At 44.5% G+C, this 22,963-nt stretch overlaps 1 protein-coding gene across 6 annotated transcripts in view; it reads right to left on the bottom strand.

Annotated features, from left to right (window-relative positions):
* The window catches only part of LOC135510157 (butyrophilin subfamily 3 member A1-like), a 69,366-nt gene that overhangs the window by 30,706 nt on the left and 15,697 nt on the right, over positions 1–22,963 (bottom strand). For all 6 annotated transcript variants that reach the window (XM_064930939.1, XM_064930938.1, XM_064930942.1 and 3 more), the window contains exons 2-5: positions 16,512–16,868; positions 2,337–2,621; positions 2,040–2,153; positions 990–1,022 (exon numbers count right to left, since the gene is read on the bottom strand). In XM_064930939.1, the coding sequence (XP_064787011.1) occupies positions 990–1,022; positions 2,040–2,153; positions 2,337–2,621; positions 16,512–16,868 (789 nt within the window). The remainder of the gene's footprint in view (positions 1–989; positions 1,023–2,039; positions 2,154–2,336; positions 2,622–16,511; positions 16,869–22,963) is intronic.

The following is a 22,963-nucleotide window of genomic DNA, read 5'->3' on the forward strand; positions in this document are numbered from 1 at the left end:
GGTCTACCCAGTACAGCCAGTAGAGGACTGGTCACCCCTCAGAGCCTGGTTCCTATCTACCCAGTACAGCCAGTAGGGGACTGGTCACCTCTCAGAGCCTGGTTCCTCTCTACCCAGTACAGCCAGTAGAGGACTGGTCACCCCTCAGAGCCTGGTTCCTCTGGTCTACCCAGTACAGCCAGTAGGGGACTGGTCACCTCTCAGAGCCTGGTTCCTCTCTACCCAGTACAGCCAGTAGAGGACTGGTCACCCCTCAGAGCCTGGTTCCTCTGGTCTACCCAGTACAGCCAGTAGAGGACTGGTCACCCCTCAGAGCCTGGTTCCTCTGGTCTACCCAGTACAGCCAGTAGAGGACTGGTCACCCCTCAGAGCCTGGTTCCTATCTACCCAGTACAGCCAGTAGAGAACTGGTCACCCCTCAGAGCCTGGTTCCTATCTACCCAGTACAGCCAGTAGAGGACTGGTCACCCCTCAAAGCCTGATTCCTATCTACCCAGTACAGCCAGTAGAGGACTGGTCACCCCTCAGAGCCTGGTTCCTCTGGTCTACCCAGTAGAGGACTGGTCACCCCTCAGAGCCTGGTTACTCTCTACCCAGTACAGCCAGTAGAGGACTGGTCACCCCTCAGAGCCTGGTTCCTCTGGTCTACCCAGTACAGCCACTAGAGGACTGGTCACCCCTCAGAGCCTGGTTCCTCTGGTCTACCCAGTACAGCCACTAGAGGACTGGTCACCCCTCAGAGCCTGGTTGCTCTCTACCCAGTAGAGGACTGGTCACCCCTCAGAGCCTGGTTCCTCTCTACCCAGTAGAGGACTGGTCACCCGTCCCCATCAGCATTATAGTAATAAACCATGAGGTCTGTGATTAACAGTTGACCCATCAGTATTATAGTAATAAACCATGAGGTCTGTGATTAACAGTTGACCCATCAGTATTATAGCAATAATCATAATCTCTATATGTGAAACTCTAACAAGACAACAACTTACCTTGTTCTTCCAGTAGTTCTCTACGCTTCTTCTCTGTAGACAAAAAAGAAAACAAATGTATAAATTAATTACAAAAATAATCTTTAAAAAGCTAAAGTATTTAAAGTTATTTTTAATGTTTTTAAAACAAATTAATATACAGTATAACCATTAAAACCATCTGTGAGAAACAGTTGACCCATCAGTGTTATAGAAGGTAACCTGGTATAAATAAATTATATCCTGATCTAATACAGGACTGGTCTGAAGGTAACCTGGTATAAATGAATAGAGTCTAATGGACAGTATATGGGTCATTCCTAGTTATATCCTGATCTAATACAGGACTGGTCTGAAGGTAACCTGGTATAAATGAATAGAGTCTAGTGGACAGTATATGGGTCATTCCTAGTTATATCCTGATCTAATACAGGACTGGTCTGAAGGTAACCTGGTATAAATGAATAGAGTCTAGTGGACAGTATATGGGTCATTCCTAGTTATATCCTGATCTAATACAGGACTGGTCTGAAGGTAACCTGGTATAAATGAATAGAGTCTAATGGACAGTATATGGGTCATTCCTAGTTATATCCTGATCTAATACAGGACTGGTCTGAAGGTAACCTGGTATAAATGAATAGAGTCTAATGGACAGTATATGGGTCATTCCTAGTTATATCCTGATCTAATACAGGACTGGTCTGAAGGTAACCTGGTATAAATGAATAGAGTCTAATGGACAGTATATGGGTCATTCCTAGTTATATCCTGTATATATAGTATATATATATATATATTCTAAAATGGATTCAATCCTTTTTTTGCCCTCATCAATCTACACACAATACCCCATAATGACATCACAATACCCCATAATGACATCACAATACCCCATAATGACATCACAATACCCCATAATGACATCACAATACCCCATAATGACAAAGCAAAAACAGTTTGCTTTTTAAAAATTTTGCAAATAAGAAATAAAATAAAAACTGAAAAATCACACTTGTTTAATGACCAGTCAGAGGTCAAGGACCAGTCAGAGATCAAGGTTAAACTCACCTTCAATATGTTTTCTCCACATGTAGACACCAACTGAAGCTGCAAGAACTACAACTGCTGCTGCTATTAGTAGACCAACAATCAACCCTACTTGTGATTTAGGAAACACCTCATCTGAAACAGAGAAGCCATGTCAAACCATTACAACACTACATATATACTGTACAGGAAGTAAAGCATCATTTATAAATACTACTGAACAGACCAATAAGGTCATCCCCTAGGAAACCGTCCTCCACTAACTAGTCTAACTAACTAGAGGTCTCAGGTATTTGGGTTAACCAATGAAGACCTCACCTGGGACATGAATCTCTGTCTCCTTCAGGTGGTTGATCTCCGTCTGGTGAACTCTACAGGTGAACCTGTTGGTGTCAGTCTGGTTCACAGTGACATGTCGTCTCAGAGCGTAGAGGTCCTCTGAGTCTCTGTATTTCTCTGGAGGTCCATCAGCAGGGAGGAAGGTTCCAGAACTGTCCAGCCACTCCATCTGAGGTTCAGGAAACCAGCCTCCAGACTCACACTTCAGGACCACCCCCCAGCCTTTAGTTCCATCAATAGAGATCACTGGCTGAGATACAGCACCTACAGATACAAGATAAAACAGATCACTGGCTGAGATACAACACCTACACAGATACAAGATAAAACAGAGATCACTGGCTGGGATACAGCACCTACACAGATACAAGATAAAACAGAGATCACTGGCTGAGATACAGCACCTACACAGATACAAGATAAAACAGAGATCACTGGCTGGGATACAGCACCTACACAGATACAAGATAAAACAGATCACTGGCTGAGATACAACACCTACACAGATACAAGATAAAACAGATCACTGGCTGGGATACAGCACCTACAGATACAAGATAAAACAGATCACTGGCTGGGATACAGCACCTACACAGATACAAGATAAAACAGAGATCACTGGCTGAGATACAGCACCTACACAGATACAAGATAAAACAGAGATCACTGGCTGGGATACAGCACCTACACAGATACAAGATAAAACAGATCACTGGCTGAGATACAGCACCTACACAGATACAAGATAAAACAGAGATCACTGGCTGGGATACAGCACCTACACAGATACAAGATAAAACAGATCACTGGCTGAGATACAGCACCTACACAGATACAAGATAAAACAGAGATCACTGGCTGGGATACAGCACCTACACAGATACAAGATAAAACAGATCACTGGCTGAGATACAGCACCTACACAGATACAAGATAAAACAGAGATCACTGGCTGGGATACAGCACCTACACAGATACAAGATAAAACAGATCACTGGCTGAGATACAGCACCTACACAGATACAAGATAAAACAGAGATCACTGGCTGGGATACAGCACCTACACAGATACCAGATAAAACAGAGATCACTGGCTGAGATACAGCACCTACACAGATACAAGATAAAACAGAGATCACTGGCTGAGATACAGCACCTACACAGATACAAGATACAACAGAGATCACTGGCTGGGATACAGCACCTACACAGATACAAGATAAAACAGAGATCACTGGCTGAGATACAGCACCTACACAGATACAAGATAAAACAGAGATCACTGGCTGGGATACAGCACCTACAGATACAAGATAAAACAGAGATCACTGGCTGAGATACAGCACCTACACAGATACAAGAGATCACTGGCTGAGATACAACACCTATAGATACAAGATAAAACAGAGATCACTGGCTGGGATACAGCACCTACACAGATACAAGATAAAACAGAGATCACTGGCTGAGATACAGCACCTATAGATACAAGATAAAACAGAGATCACTGGCTGGGATACAGCACCTACACAGATACAAGATACAACAGAGATCACTGGCTGGGATACAGCACCTACACAGATACAAGATAAAACAGATCACTGGCTGAGATACAACACCTACAGATACAAGATAAAACAGATCACTGGCTGAGATACAGCACCTACAGATACAAGATAAAACAGATCACTGGCTGAGATACAGCACCTACACAGATACAAGATAAAACAGAGATCACTGGCTGAGATACAGCACCTACAGATACAAGATAAAACAGATCACTGGCTGAGATACAACACCTACACAGATACAAGATAAAACAGAGATCACTGGCTGAGATACAGCACCTACACAGATACAAGATAAAACAGAGATCACTGGCTGAGATACAGCACCTACACAGATACAAGATAAAACAGAGATCACTGGCTGAGATACAGCACCTACACAGATACAAGATAAAACAGATCACTGGCTGGGATACAGCACCTACACAGATACAAGATAAAACAGATCACTGGCTGAGATACAACACCTACAGATACAAGATAAAACAGATCACTGGCTGAGATACAACACCTACACAGATACAAGATAAAACAGAGATCACTGGCTGGGATACAGCACCTACAGATACAAGATAAAACAGATCACTGGCTGGGATACAGCACCTACAGATACAAGATAAAACAGAGATCACTGGCTGAGATACAACACCTACACAGATACAAGATAAAACAGAGATCACTGGCTGAGATACAGCACCTACACAGATACAAGATAAAACAGAGATCACTGGCTGGGATACAGCACCTACAGATACAAGATAAAACAGAGATCACTGGCTGAGATACAGCACCTACACAGATACAAGATAAAACAGATCACTGGCTGAGATACAGCACCTACACAGATACAAGATGAAACAGAGATCACTGGCTGGGATACAGCACCTACACAGATACAAGATAAAACAGAGATCACTGGCTGAGATACAGCACCTATAGATACAAGATAAAACAGAGATCACTGGCTGGGATACAGCACCTACACAGATACAAGATACAACAGAGATCACTGGCTGGGATACAGCACCTACACAGATACAAGATAAAACAGATCACTGGCTGAGATACAACACCTACAGATACAAGATAAAACAGATCACTGGCTGAGATACAGCACCTACAGATACAAGATAAAACAGATCACTGGCTGAGATACAGCACCTACACAGATACAAGATAAAACAGAGATCACTGGCTGAGATACAGCACCTACAGATACAAGATAAAACAGATCACTGGCTGAGATACAACACCTACACAGATACAAGATAAAACAGAGATCACAGGCTGAGATACAGCACCTACACAGATACAAGATAAAACAGAGATCACTGGCTGAGATACAGCACCTACACAGATACAAGATAAAACAGAGATCACTGGCTGAGATACAGCACCTACACAGATACAAGATAAAACAGATCACTGGCTGGGATACAGCACCTACACAGATACAAGATAAAACAGATCACTGGCTGAGATACAACACCTACAGATACAAGATAAAACAGATCACTGGCTGAGATACAACACCTACACAGATACAAGATAAAACAGAGATCACTGGCTGGGATACAGCACCTACACAGATACAAGATAAAACAGAGATCACTGGCTGAGATACAGCACCTACACAGATACAAGATAAAACAGAGATCACTGGCTGGGATACAGCACCTACAGATACAAGATAAAACAGAGATCACTGGCTGGGATACAGCACCTACACAGATACAAGATAAAACAGAGATCACTGGCTGAGATACAGCACCTACACAGATACAAGATAAAACAGATCACTGGCTGAGATACAGCACCTACAGATACAAGATAAAACAGATCACTGGCTGGGATACAGCACCTACAGATACAAGATAAAACAGAGATCACTGGCTGAGATACAACACCTACACAGATACAAGATAAAACAGAGATCACTGGCTGAGATACAGCACCTACAGATACAAGATAAAACAAAGATCACTGGCTGAGATACAGCACCTACACAGATACAAGATACAACAGAGATCACTGGCTGGGATACAGCACCTACACAGATACAAGATAAAACAGAGATCACTGGCTGAGATACAGCACCTACACAGATACAAGATAAAACAGAGATCACTGGCTGAGATACAGCACCTACAGATACAAGATAAAACAGAGATCACTGGCTGGGATACAGCACCTACACAGATACAAGATAAAACAGAGATCACTGGCTGGGATACAGCACCTACAGATACAAGATAAAACAGAGATCACTGGCTGAGATACAGCACATACACAGATACAAGATAAAACAGAGATCACTGGCTGGGATACAACACCTACACAGATACAAGATAAAACAGATCACTGGCTGAGATACACCTACACAGATACAAGATAAAACAGAGATCACTGGCTGAGATACAGCACCTACAGATACAAGATAAAACAGAGATCACTGGCTGAGATACAGCACCTACAGATACAAGATAAAACAGAGATCACTGGCTGAGATACAGCACCTACACAGATACAAGATAAAACAGAGATCACTGGCTGGGATACAGCACCTACACAGATACAAGATAAAACAGAGATCACTGGCTGAGATACAGCACCTACACAGATACAAGATAAAACAGAGATCACTGGCTGAGATACAGCACCTACACAGATACAAGATAAAACAGAGATCACTGGCTGGGATACAGCACCTACACAGATACAAGATAAAACAGAGATCACTGGCTGAGATACAGCACCTACACAGATACAAGATAAAACAGAGATCACTGGCTGAGATACAGCACCTACACAGATACAAGATAAAACAGAGATCACTGGCTGAGATACAGCACCTACACAGATACAAGATAAAACAGAGATCACTGGCTGAGATACAGCACCTACACAGATACAAGATAAAACAGAGATCACTGGCTGGGATACAGCACCTACACAGATACAAGATAAAACAGATATCACTGGCTGAGATACAGCACCTACACAGATACAAGATAAAACAGAGATCACTGGCTGAGATACAACACCTACACAGATACAAGATAAAACAGAGATCACTGGCTGGGATACAGCACCTACAGATACAAGATAAAACAGAGATCACTGGCTGGGATACAGCACCTACACAGATACAAGATAAAACAGAGATCACTGGCTGGGATACAGCACCTACAGATACAAGATAAAACAGAGATCACTGGCTGAGATACAGCACCTACACAGATACAAGATAAAACAGAGATCACTGGCTGGGATACAGCACCTACAGATACAAGATAAAACAGAGATCACTGGCTGAGATACAGCACCTACACAGATACAAGATAAAACAGAGATCACTGGCTGAGATACAGCACCTACACAGATACAAGATAAAACAGAGATCACTGGCTGAGATACAGCACCTACAGATACAAGATAAAACAGAGATCACTGGCTGAGATACAGCACCTACACAGATACAAGATAAAACAGAGATCACTGGCTGGGATACAGCACCTACACAGATACAAGATAAAACAGAGATCACTGGCTGGGATACAGCACCTACACAGATACAAGATAAAACAGAGATCACTGGCTGAGATACACCTACACAGATACAAGATAAAACAGATATCACTGGCTGGGATACAGCACCTACACAGATACAAGATAAAACAGAGATCACTGGCTGAGATACAACACCTACACAGATACAAGATAAAACAGATATCACTGGCTGGGATACAGCACCTACACAGATACAAGATAAAACAGAGATCACTGGCTGAGATACACCTACACAGATACAAGATAAAACAGAGATCACTGGCTGGGATACAGCACCTACACAGATACAAGATAAAACAGAGATCACTGGCTGAGATACAGCACCTACACAGATACAAGATAAAACAGAGATCACTGGCTGAGATACAGCACTTACAGATACAAGATAAAACAGAGATCACTGGCTGGGATACAGCACCTACACAGATACAAGATAAAACAGAGATCACTGGCTGAGATACAGCACCTACACAGATACAAGATAAAACAGAGATCACTGGCTGGGATACAGCACCTACACAGATACAAGATACAACAGAGATCACTGGCTGGGATACAGCACCTACAGATACAAGATAAAACAGATCACTGGCTGAGATACAGCACCTACAGATACAAGATAAAACAGAGATCACTGGCTGGGATACAGCATCACAGATACAAGATAAAACAGAGATCACTGGCTGAGATACACCTACACAGATACAAGATAAAACAGAGATCACTGGCTGAGATACAGCACCTACACAGATACAAGATAAAACAGAGATCACTGGCTGGGATACAGCACCTACACAGATACAAGATACAACAGAGATCACTGGCTGGGATACAGCACCTACAGATACAAGATACAACAGAGATCACTGGCTGGGATACAGCACCTACACAGATACAAGATAAAACAGAGATCACTGGCTGAGATACACCTACACAGATACAAGATAAAACAGAGATCACTGGCTGGGATACAGCACCTACACAGATACAAGATAAAACAGAGATCACTGGCTGAGATACAGCACCTACACAGATACAAGATAAAACAGAGATCACTGGCTGGGATACAGCACCTACACAGATACAAGATAAAACAGAGATCACTGGCTGGGATACAGCACCTACAGATACAAGATAAAACAGAGATCACTGGCTGGGATACAGCACCTACACAGATACAAGATAAAACAGAGATCACTGGCTGAGATACACCTACACAGATACAAGATAAAACAGAGATCACTGGCTGAGATACACCTACACAGATACAAGATAAAACAGAGATCACTGGCTGGGATACAGCACCTACAGATACAAGATAAAACAGAGATCACTGGCTGAGATACACCTAGACAGATACAAGATAAAACAGAGATCACTGGCTGAGATACACCTAGACAGATACAAGATAAAACAGAGATCACTGGCTGGGATACAGCACCTACACAGATACAAGATACAACAGAGATCACTGGCTGGGATACAGCACCTACACAGATACAAGATAAAACAGAGATCACTGGCTGAGATACAGCACCTACACAGATACAAGATAAAACAGAGATCACTGGCTGGGATACAGCACCTACACAGATACAAGATAAAACAGAGATCACTGGCTGAGATACAGCACCTACAGATACAAGATAAAACAGATCACTGGCTGAGATACACCTACACAGATACAAGATAAAACAGAGATCACTGGCTGAGATACAGCACCTACAGATACAAGATAAAACAGAGATCACTGGCTGAGATACAGCACCTACACAGATACAAGATAAAACAGAGATCACTGGCTGAGATACACCTACACAGATACAAGATAAAACAGAGATCACTGGCTGAGATACAGCACCTACAGATACAAGATAAAACAGAGATCACTGGCTGGGATACAGCACCTACACAGATACAAGATAAAACAGAGATCACTGGCTGAGATACACCTACACAGATACAAGATAAAACAGAGATCACTGGCTGAGATACAGCACCTACAGATACAAGATAAAACAGATCACTGGCTGAGATACACCTACACAGATACAAGATAAAACAGAGATCACTGGCTGAGATACAGCACCTACACAGATACAAGATAAAACAGAGATCACTGGCTGAGATACACCTACACAGATACAAGATAAAACAGAGATCACTGGCTGGGATACAGCACCTACACAGATACAAGATAAAACAGAGATCACTGGCTGAGATACACCTACACAGATACAAGATAAAACAGAGATCACTGGCTGGGATACAGCACCTACACAGATACAAGATAAAACAGAGATCACTGGCTGGGATACAGCACCTACAGATACAAGATAAAACAGAGATCACTGGCTGAGATACAGCACCTACACAGATACAAGATAAAACAGAGATCACTGGCTGGACAGGATACAGCACCTACACAGATACAAGATAAAACAGAGATCACTGGCTGAGATACAGCACCTACACAGATACAAGATAAAACAGAGATCACTGGCTGAGATACAGCACCTACACAGATACAAGATAAAACAGAGATCACTGGCTGGGATACAGCACCTACACAGATACAAGATAAAACAGAGATCACTGGCTGGGATACAGCACCTACACAGATACAAGATAAAACAGAGATCACTGGCTGAGATACACCTACACAGATACAAGATAAAACAGATATCACTGGCTGGGATACAGCACCTACACAGATACAAGATAAAACAGAGATCACTGGCTGAGATACAACACCTACACAGATACAAGATAAAACAGAGATCACTGGCTGGGATACAGCACCTACACAGATACAAGATAAAACAGAGATCACTGGCTGAGATACACCTACACAGATACAAGATAAAACAGAGATCACTGGCTGGGATACAGCACCTACACAGATACAAGATAAAACAGAGATCACTGGCTGAGATACAGCACCAACACAGATACAAGATAAAACAGAGATCACTGGCTGAGATACAGCACCTACACAGATACAAGATAAAACAGATCACTGGCTGAGATACAGCACCTACACAGATACAAGATAAAACAGAGATCACTGGCTGAGATACAGCACCTACACAGATACAAGATAAAACAGAGATCACTGGCTGAGATACAGCACCTACAGATACAAGATAAAACAGAGATCACTGGCTGAGATACAGCACCTACAGATACAAGATAAAACAGAGATCACTGGCTGGGATACAGCACCTACACAGATACAAGATAAAACAGAGATCACTGGCTGAGATACACCTACACAGATACAAGATAAAACAGAGATCACTGGCTGAGATACAGCACCTACACAGATACAAGATAAAACAGAGATCACTGGCTGGGATACAGCACCTACACAGATACAAGATACAACAGAGATCACTGGCTGGGATACAGCACCTACAGATACAAGATACAACAGAGATCACTGGCTGGGATACAGCACCTACACAGATACAAGATAAAACAGAGATCACTGGCTGAGATACAGCACCTACAGATACAAGATAAAACAGAGATCACTGGCTGAGATACAGCACCTACAGATACAAGATAAAACAGATCACTGGCTGAGATACAGCACCTACAGATACAAGATAAAACAGAGATCACTGGCTGGGATACAGCACCTACACAGATACAAGATAAAACAGAGATCACTGGCTGAGATACACCTACACAGATACAAGATAAAACAGAGATCACTGGCTGAGATACAGCACCTACACAGATACAAGATAAAACAGAGATCACTGGCTGGGATACAGCACCTACACAGATACAAGATACAACAGAGATCACTGGCTGGGATACAGCACCTACAGATACAAGATACAAGATAAAACAGAGATCACTGGCTGGGATACAGCACCTACACAGATACAAGATAAAACAGAGATCACTGGCTGAGATACACCTACACAGATACAAGATAAAACAGAGATCACTGGCTGGGATACAGCACCTACACAGATACAAGATAAAACAGAGATCACTGGCTGAGATACAGCACCTACACAGATACAAGATAAAACAGAGATCACTGGCTGGGATACAGCACCTACACAGATACAAGATAAAACAGAGATCACTGGCTGGGATACAGCACCTACAGATACAAGATACAACAGAGATCACTGGCTGGGATACAGCACCTACACAGATACAAGATAAAACAGAGATCACTGGCTGAGATACACCTACACAGATACAAGATAAAACAGAGATCACTGGCTGGGATACAGCACCTACACAGATACAAGATAAAACAGAGATCACTGGCTGAGATACACCTACACAGATACAAGATAAAACAGAGATCACTGGCTGAGATACAGCACCTACACAGATACAAGATAAAACAGAGATCACTGGCTGGGATACAGCACCTACACAGATACAAGATAAAACAGAGATCACTGGCTGGGATACAGCACCTACACAGATACAAGATAAAACAGAGATCACTGGCTGAGATACAGCACCTACACAGATACAAGATAAAACAGAGATCACTGGCTGGGATACAGCACCTACACAGATACAAGATAAAACAGAGATCACTGGCTGAGATACACCTACACAGATACAAGATAAAACAGAGATCACTGGCTGAGATACAGCACCTACACAGATACAAGATAAAACAGAGATCACTGGCTGGGATACAGCACCTACAGATACAAGATAAAACAGATCACTGGCTGAGATACACCTACACAGATACAAGATAAAACAGAGATCACTGGCTGAGATACAGCACCTACACAGATACAAGATAAAACAGAGATCACTGGCTGGGATACAGCACCTACACAGATACAAGATAAAACAGAGATCACTGGCTGGGATACAGCACCTACACAGATACAAGATAAAACAGAGATCACTGGCTGGGATACAGCACCTACAGATACAAGATAAAACAGAGATCACTGGCTGGGATACAGCACCTACACAGATACAAGATAAAACAGAGATCACTGGCTGAGATACAGCACCTACACAGATACAAGATAAAACAGAGATCACTGGCTGAGATACAGCACCTACACAGATACAAGATAAAACAGAGATCACTGGCTGAGATACAGCACCTACACAGATACAAGATAAAACAGAGATCACTGGCTGAGATACAGCACCTACACAGATACAAGATAAAACAGAGATCACTGGCTGGGATACAGCACCTACACAGATACAAGATACAACAGAGATCACTGGCTGGGATACAGCACCTACAGATACAAGATACAACAGAGATCACTGGCTGGGATACAGCACCTACACAGATACAAGATAAAACAGAGATCACTGGCTGAGATACACCAACACAGATACAAGATAAAACAGAGATCACTGGCTGAGATACAGCACCTACACAGATACAAGATAAAACAGAGATCACTGGCTGGGATACAGCACCTACACAGATACAAGATAAAACAGAGATCACTGGCTGAGATACAGCACCTACAGATACAAGATAAAACAGAGATCACTGGCTGAGATACAGCACCTACACAGATACAAGATAAAACAGAGATCACTGGCTGGGATACAGCACCTACAGATACAAGATAAAACAGAGATCACTGGCTGGGATACAGCACCTACACAGATACAAGATAAAACAGAGATCACTGGCTGAGATACAGCACCTACACAGATACAAGATAAAACAGAGATCACTGGCTGGGATACAGCACCTACACAGATACAAGATAAAACAGAGATCACTGGCTGAGATACAGCACCTACACAGATACAAGATAAAACAGAGATCACTGGCTGGGATACAGCACCTACAGATACAAGATAAAACAGAGATCACTGGCTGAGATACAGCACCTACACAGATACAAGATAAAACAGAGATCACTGGCTGAGATACAGCACCTACACAGAAACAACAGAGTCTGAAGGACTTTACAAACAGAGTATTACCAGAACCCTGCAGCACTCCAGTATTACCAGAACCCTGCAGCACCCCAGTATTACCAGAACCCTGCAGCACTCCAGTATTACCAGAACCCTGCAGCACTCCAGTATTACCAGAACCCTGCAGCACTCCAGTATTACCAGAACCCTGCAGCACTCCAGTATTACCAGAACCCTGCAGCACTCCAGTATTACCAGAACCCTGCAGCACTCCAGTATTAAATGAACCCTGCAGCACTCCAGTATTACCAGAACCCTGCAGCACTCCAGTATTACCAGAACCCTGCAGCACCCCAGTATTACCAGAACCCTGCAGCACTCCAGTATTAAATGAACCCTGCAGCACTCCAGTATTAACTGAACCCTGCAGCACTCCAGTATTAACTGAACCCTGCAGCACTCCAGTATTAACTGAACCCTGCAGCACTCCAGTATTAACTGAACCCTGCAGCACTCCAGTATTAACTGAACCCTGCAGCACTCCAGTATTAACTGAACCCTGCAGCACTCCAGTATTAACTGAACCCTGCAGCACTCCAGTATTACCAGAACCCTGCAGCACTCCAGTATTACCAGAACCCTGCAGCACTCCAGTATTAACTGAACCCTGCAGCACTCCAGTATTAACTGAACCCTGCAGCACTCCACAGTATTACCAGAACCCTGCAGCACTCCAGTATTACCAGAACCCTGCAGCACTCCAGTATTAACTGAACCCTGCAGCACTCCAGTATTAACTGAACCCTGCAGCACTCCAGTATTAACTGAACCCTGCAGCACTCCAGTATTACCAGAACCCTGCAGCACTCCAGTATTACCAGAACCCTGCAGCACTCCAGTATTACCAGAACCCTGCAGCACTCCAGTATTAACAGAACCCTGCAGCACTCCAGTATTAACAGAACCCTGCAGCACTCCAGTATTAACTGAACCCTGCAGCACTCCAGTATTAACTGAACCCTGCAGCACTCCAGTATTAACTGAACCCTGCAGCACTCCAGTATTAACTGAACCCTGCAGCACTCCAGTATTAACTGAACCCTGCAGCACTCCAGTATTACCAGAACCCTGCAGCACTCCAGTATTAACTGAACCCTGCAGCACTCCAGTATTAACTGAACCCTGCAGCACTCCAGTATTACCAGAACCCTGCAGCACTCCAGTATTACCAGAACCCTGCAGCACTCCAGTATTAACTGAACCCTGCAGCACTCCAGTATTACCAGAACCCTGCAGCACTCCAGTATTAACTGAACCCTGCAGCACTCCAGTATTAACTGAACCCTGCAGCACTCCAGTATTACCAGAACCCTGCAGCACTCCAGTATTAACTGAACCCTGCAGCACTCCAGTATTAACTGAACCCTGCAGCACTCCAGTATTACCAGAACCCTGCAGCACTCCAGTATTACCAGAACCCTGCAGCACTCCAGTATTAACTGAACCCTGCAGCACTCCAGTATTACCAGAACCCTGCAGCACTCCAGTATTACCAGAACCCTGCAGCACTCCAGTATTAACTGAACCCTGCAGCACTCCAGTATTAACTGAACCCTGCAGCACTCCAGTATTACCAGAACCCTGCAGCACTCCAGTATTAACTGAACCCTGCAGCACTCCAGTATTAACTGAACCCTGCAGCACTCCAGTATTACCAGAACCCTGCAGCACTCCAGTATTAACTGAACCCTGCAGCACTCCAGTATTACCAGAACCCTGCAGCACTCCAATATTAACTGAACCCTGCAGCACTCCAGTATTAACTGAACCCTGCAGCACTCCAGTATTACCAGAACCCTGCAGCACTCCAGTATTAACAACATTAAACACTTCCTGCTATCAACAACAGAGGGTGAGTCAACAGCAGGTAGTAGGAATATTGGGACACAGAAGTGAGTCAACAGCAGGAATATTGGGACACAGAGGTGAGTCAACAGCAGGAATATTGGGACACAGACAGTGAGTAAACAGCAGGAATATTGGGACACAGAGGTGAGTCAACAGCAGGAATATTGGGACACAGAGGTGAGTCAACAGCAGGAATATTGGGACACAGACAGTGAGTAAACAGCAGGTAGTAGGAATATTGGGAATATTGGGACACAGACAGTGAGTAAACAGCAGGTAGTAGGAATATTGGGAAAATTGGGACACAGACAGTGAGTCAACAGTAGGTAGTAGGAATATTGGGACACAGAAGTGTAACAGTGTGGGAGGTTTTGATGTGTGAGGAGTGTGTTGTGAAGGCTGTGTGCTGAGCAGCTGAATACATGATGAGGGAGGAAGACCAGCTGAATACATGATGAGGGAGGAAGACCAGCTGAATACATGATGAGGGAGGAAGACCAGCTGAATACATGATGAGGGAGGAAGACCAGCTGAATACATGATGAGGGAGGAAGACCAGCTGAATACATGATGAGGGAGGAAGACCAGCTGAATACATGATGAGGGAGGAAGACCAGCTGAATACATGATGAGGGAGGAAGACCAGCTGAATACATGATGAGGGAGGAAGACCAGCTGAATACATGATGAGGGAGGAAGACCAGCTGAATACATGATGAGGGAGGAAGACCAGCTGAATACATGATGAGGGAGGAAGACCAGCTGAATACATGATGAGGGAGGAAGACCAGCTGAATACATGATGACGGAGGAAGACCAGCTGAATACATGATGAGGGAGGAAGACTAGCTGAATACATGATGACGGAGGAAGACCAGCTGAATACATGATGAGGGAGGAAGACCAGCTGAATACATGTTGAGGGAGGAAGACCAGCTGAATACATGATGAGGGAGGAAGACCAGCTGAATACATGTTGAGGGAGGAAGACCAGCTGAATACATGTTGAGGGAGGAAGACCAGCTGAATACATGTTGAGGGAGGAAGACCAGCTGAATACATGTTGAGGGAGGAAGACCAGCTGAATACATGATCTATAACAGAGGAAGGAATGATGAGGGAGGAGGACATGTTGATATTTCAGCAGCCAATCATTTAACCAGATTTACCAAAACAACCTCTGATCACAACTCCAGTATTCATGACTCACCAACAAAGAGTTGAACGGTGGTTTCCGTCACCAGGCTGGTCAGTTTTGGAAAGAAGCACCTGTAGCTTCCAGTATCAGAGAGAGTCACTCTGTTCAGCTTTAAGGAGACGATGCCGTTCTTCAGTTCTTCATGAAACATTGATGTCCTTCCCCTGTAGGATGGAGACTGATCCTCATTGGAGTCTCGACTGTCAAGGTAAAGGTGGACCTTTTCTGCTTTCCGGTTCAATCTGGTCCACTGCACTACCATGTCCTCAGCACTGACATTGGGTTTCAGGGAACATGGCAGAATGACGTCATCACCAGCTAAGGCAACGACTGGGTCGGCCGGTCCAACAACCTGAACCTCAGACGACCCTGGAGAAAAACAAATGACACACAGTTAAATACAACTGGTAACTTCCTGTTGCTCCATGGATTCTGGCCATATCAATGGACAAAGACCTCAATCACATGACATTAATTCCTATGTATATTGAAGCCAACTGAAGTCAGTTGAGATGGTGTCTCATGTGGGAGATTTATGTAGACAGTTTGAGCTACTCCAGGAAGTGACGTTACACACTAGCTCAGTGCTGCCCCACTCTCATTTTAAGTAACTCAAGTGAAGGCCAACCGGGGTACTGCAGGCTGCCATTAGACATAACACGCAGGCTAGCTCAGTGCTGCCCCTCTCATTAAGTAACTCAAGTTGAAGGCCAACCGGGGTACTGCAGGCTGCCATTAGACATAACATGCAGACTAGCTCAGTGCTGCCCCCTCTCATTAAGTACCTGAAGTTGAAGGCCAACCAGGCTGCCATTAGACCTAACACGCAGGCTGCAGGCTGCCATTAAGACCCTAACACGCAGGCTAGACCTAACACGCAGTGCAGTGCCCCCTCTCATTAAGTACCTGAAGTTGAAGGCCAACCGGGGTACTGCAGGCTGCCATTAGACATAACATGCAGGCTAGCTCAGTGCTGCCCCCTCTCATTAAGTACCTGAAGTTGAAGGCCAACCGGGGTACTGCAGGCTGCCATTAGACATAACATGCAGGCTAGCTCAATGCTGCCCCCTCTCATTAAGTAACTCAAGTTGAAGGCCAACCGGGGTACTGCAGGCTGTCATTAGCAACAACCTTCTTAGTATACAAAACATTATGAACACCTGCTCTTTCCATGACAGACGGACCAGGTGAATCCAGGTGAAAGATATGATCCCTTATTGATGTTTAAAAACCCTTGGCCACCGTCTATCACTATGTTTTATCACAGGGGACAATGTTAGGACTCATCACTGTAGTCTTAATGTGGGATGGACCTCTCTGTCTGAAAGAAGACAGATGCATTCTCTTATTTATTTACAATCTGACAGAAACTCCCTCGATATGGAACTTCATTAATTAAGAAAATAATCATAAGTTACCAACCCCTCTCAGGATAACAGATAAGATGTGCCGGTGCCAGTTAGATGATTGATTGAGGAATGAAGTTGAATGTGATTGTTTTTATAACATTTATTTTTGTGTTTGTTTTATTATTCTGTATTATTCCTCATCCCAGACCCCTCATCCCAGACAGTACATTGTCCCAGACACCTCATCCCAGACAGTATATTATCCAGGACCCCTCATCCCAGACCCCTCATCCCAGACAGCACATTGTCTCAGACCCCCATCCCAGACAGTACATTGTCCAGGACCACTCATCCCAGACCCCTCATCCCAGACAGTATATTATCCAGGACCCCTCATCCCAGACCCCTCATCCCAGACAGTATATTGTCCCAGACCCCTCATCCCAGACAGCACATTGTCTCAGACCCCCATCCCAGACAGTACATTGTCCAGGACCACTCATCCCAGACCCCTCATCCCAGACCCCTCATCCCAGACAGCACATTGTCTCAGACCCCCATCCCAGACAGTACATTGTCCAGGACCACTCATCCCAGACAGTACATTGTCCCAGACCCCTCATCCCAGACAGTATATTGTCCAGGACCACTCATCCCAGACAGTACATTGTCCCAGACCCCTCATCCCAGACAGTATATTATCCCAGACCCCTCATCCCAGACCCCTCATCCCAGACAGTATATTGTCCCAGACCCCTCATCCCAGACAGTACATTGCCCCAGACCCCTCATCCCAGACCCCTCATCCCAGACAGTATATTGCCCCAGACCCCTCATCCCAGACAGTACATTGTCCAGGACCACTCATCCCAGACAGTACATTGTCCAGGACCACTCATCCCCGCCCCTCATCCCAGACAGTATATTGTCCCAGACCCCTCATCCCAGACAGTACATTGTCCAGGACCACTCATCCCAGACAGTACATTGTCCAGGACCACTCATCCCAGACCCCTCATCCCAGACAGTATATTATCCCAGACCCCTCATCCCAGACAGTACATTGTCCCAGACCCCTCATCCCAGACAGTATATTGTCCCAGACCCCTCATCCCAGACAGTATATTATCCCAGACACCTCATCCCAGACAGTACATTGTCCCAGACACCTCATCCCAGACAGTACATTGCCCCAGACCACACATCCCAGACAGTATATTGTCCCAGACCCCTCATCCCAGACAGTACATTGTCCAGGACCACTCATCCCAGACAGTACATTGTCCAGGACCACTCATCCCAGACCCCTCATCCCAGACAGTATATTGTCCCAGACCCCTCATCCCAGACAGTACATTGTCCAGGACCACTCATCCCAGACAGTACATTGTCCAGGACCACTCATCCCAGACCCCTCATCCCAGACAGTATATTATCCCAGACCCCTCATCCCAGACAGTACATTGTCCAGGACCACTCATCCCAGACCCCTCATCCCAGACAGTATATTATCCCAGACCCCTCATCCCAGACAGTATATTGTCCCAGACCCCTCATCCCAGACAGTATATTATCCCAGACAACACATCCCAGACCCCCCATCCCAGACAGTATATTATCCCAGACCCCTCATCCCAGACAGTATATTATCCCAGACCCCTCATCCCAGACAGTATATTATCCCAGACCCCTCATCCCAGACCTCTCATCCCAGACAGTATATTATCCCAGACCCCTCATCCCAGACCCCTCATCCCAGACAGTATATTATCCCAGACCCCTCATCCCAGACAGTATATTATCCCAGACCCCCCATCCCAGACAGTATATTATCCCAGACCCCTCATCCCAGACAGTATATTATCCCAGACCCCTCATCCCAGACAGTATATTGTCCCAGACCCCTCATCCCAGACAGTATATTATCCCAGATCCCTCATCCCAGACAGTATATTATCCCAGACCCCTCATCCCAGACCCCTCATCCTAGACAGTATATTATCCCAGACCCCTCATCCCAGACAGTATATTGCCCCAGACCTCTCATCCCAGACAGTATATTATCCCAGACCCCTCATCCCAGACAGTATATTATCCCAGACCCCTCATCCCAGACAGTATATTATCCCAGACCCCTCATCCCAGACAGTATATTATCCCAGACCCCTCATCCCAGACAGTATATTATCCCAGACCCCTCATCCCAGACAGTATATTATCCCAGACCCCCCATCCCAGACAGTATATTATCCCAGACCCCTCATCCCAGACAGTATATTATCCCAGACCCCTCATCCCAGACCCCTCATCCCAGACCCCTCATCCCAGACAGTATATTATCCCAGACCCCTCATCCCAGACCCCTCATCCCAGACAGTATATTGCCCCAGACCTCTCATCCCAGACAGTATATTATCCCAGACCTCTCATCCCAGACAGTATATTATCCCAGACCCCTCATCCCAGACAGTATATTATCCCAGACCCCTCATCCCAGACAGTATATTATCCCAGACCCCTCATCCCAGACAGTATATTATCCCAGACCCCCCATCCCAGACAGTATATTATCCCAGACCCCTCATCCCAGACAGTATATTATCCCAGACCCCTCATCCCAGACAGTATATTATCCCAGACCTCTCATCCCAGACCCCTCATCCCAGACCCCTCATCCCAGACAGTATATTGCCCCAGACCCCTCATCCCAGACCCCTCATCCCAGACCCCTCATCCCAGACAGTATATTATCCCAGACCTCTCATCCCAGACAGTATATTATCCCAGACCCCTCATCCCAGACCCCTCATCCCAGACAGTACATTGTCCAGGACCACTCATCCCAGACCCCTCATCCCAGACAGTACATTGTCCCAGACCCCTCATCCCAGACAGTATATTGTCCCAGACCCCTCATCCCAGACAGTATATTATCCCAGACAACACATCCCAGACCCCCCATCCCAGACAGTACATTGTCCCAGACCCAGAAAGAGCCAGCAAGTGTGCTGTATCATATATGTCCATGCCAAGTTTCAGTTCCAATGGGTTATTACTGTAGCCTACAGAAAAATGTCATCTTGGTGGTCAAAATGTAATGAAATAGATGATTCACACACGGGTATCAATGACTACAGAAGAGGGAAAGTGTACAGACATACATTTACATTACACTACATTTAAGTCATTTAGCAGACGCTCTTATCCAGAGCGACTTACAAATTGGTGAATTCACCTTCTGACATCCAGTGGAACAGCCACTTTACAATAGTGCATCTAAATCATTAAAGGGGGGGGGGTGGGTGAGAAGGATTACTTTATCCTATCCTAGGTATTCCTTGAAGAGGTGGGGTTTCAGGGTGCCCACATTTAAAATACCCAAATACCCCCAAAACAGGATGATTCTGCAGTACATTACTGGGACAGTGTAGACTACATGATTAGAGACATTACTGGGACAGTGTAGACTACATGATTAGAGACATTACTGGGACAGTGTAGACTACATGATTAGAGACATTACTGGGACAGTGTAGACTACATGATTAGAGACATTACTGGGACAGTGTAGACTACATGATTAGAGACATTACTGGGACAGTGTAGACTACATGATTAGAGACATTACTGGGACAGTGTAGACTACATGATTAGAGACATTACTGGGACAGTGTAGACTACATGATTAGAGACATTACTGGGACAGTGTAGACTACATGATTAGAGACATTACTGGGACAGTGTAGACTACATGATTAGAGACATTACTGGGACAGTGTAGACTACATGATTAGAGACATTACTGGGACAGTGTAGACTACATGATTAGAGACATTACTGGGACAGTGCAGACTACATGATTAGAGACATTACTGGGACAGTGCAGACTACATGATTAGAGACATTACTGGGACAGTGCAGACTACATGATTAGAGACATTACTGGGACAGTGCAGACTACATGATTAGAGACATTACTGGGACAGTGCAGACTACATGATTAGAGACATTACTGGGACAGTGCAGACTACATGATTAGAGACATTACTGGGACAGTGTAGACTACATGATTAGAGACATTACTGGGACAGTGTAGACTACATGATTAGAGACATTACTGGGACAGTGTAGACTACATGATTAGAGACATTACTGGGACAGTGTAGACTACATGATTAGAGACATTACTGGGACAGTGTAGACTACATGATTAGAGACATTACTGGGACAGTGTAGACTACATGATTAGAGACATTACTGGGACAGTGTAGACTACATGATTAGAGACATTACTGGGACAGTGTAGACTACATGATTAGAGACATTACTGGGACAGTGCAGACTACATGATTAGAGACATTACTGGGACAGTGCAGACTACATGATTAGAGACATTACTGGGACAGTGCAGACTACATGATTAGAGACATTACTGGGACAGTGCAGACTACATGATTAGAGACATTACTGGGACAGTGCAGACTACATGATTAGAGACATTACTGGGACAGTGCAGACTACATGATTAGAGACATTACTGGGACAGTGCAGACTACATGATTAGAGACATTACTGGGACAGTGCAGACTACATGATTAGAGACATTACTGGGACAGTGCAGACTACATGATTAGAGACATTACTGGGGCAGTGTAGACTACATGATTAGAGACATTACTGGGGCAGTGTAGACTACATGATTAGAGACATTACTGGGGCAGTGTAGACTACATGATTAGAGACATTACTGGGACAGTGTAGACTACATGATTAGAGACATTACTGGGACAGTGTAGACTACATGATTAGTGAGACTACATTACTGGGACAGTGTAGACTACATGATTAGAGACATTACTGGGACAGTGTAGACTACATGATTAGAGACATTACTGGGACAGTGTAGACTACATGATTAGAGACATTACTGGGACAGTGTAGACTACATGATTAGAGACATTACTGGGACAGTGTAGACTACATGATTAGAGACATTACTGGGACAGTGTAGACTACATGATTAGAGACATTACTGGGACAGTGTAGACTACATGATTAGAGACATTACTGGGACAGTGTAGACTACATGATTAGAGACATTACTGGGACAGTGCA

Source organism: Oncorhynchus masou, chromosome 23 (assembly GCF_036934945.1).
Source record: "Oncorhynchus masou masou isolate Uvic2021 chromosome 23, UVic_Omas_1.1, whole genome shotgun sequence".
Taxonomy (NCBI): domain Eukaryota; kingdom Metazoa; phylum Chordata; class Actinopteri; order Salmoniformes; family Salmonidae; genus Oncorhynchus; species Oncorhynchus masou.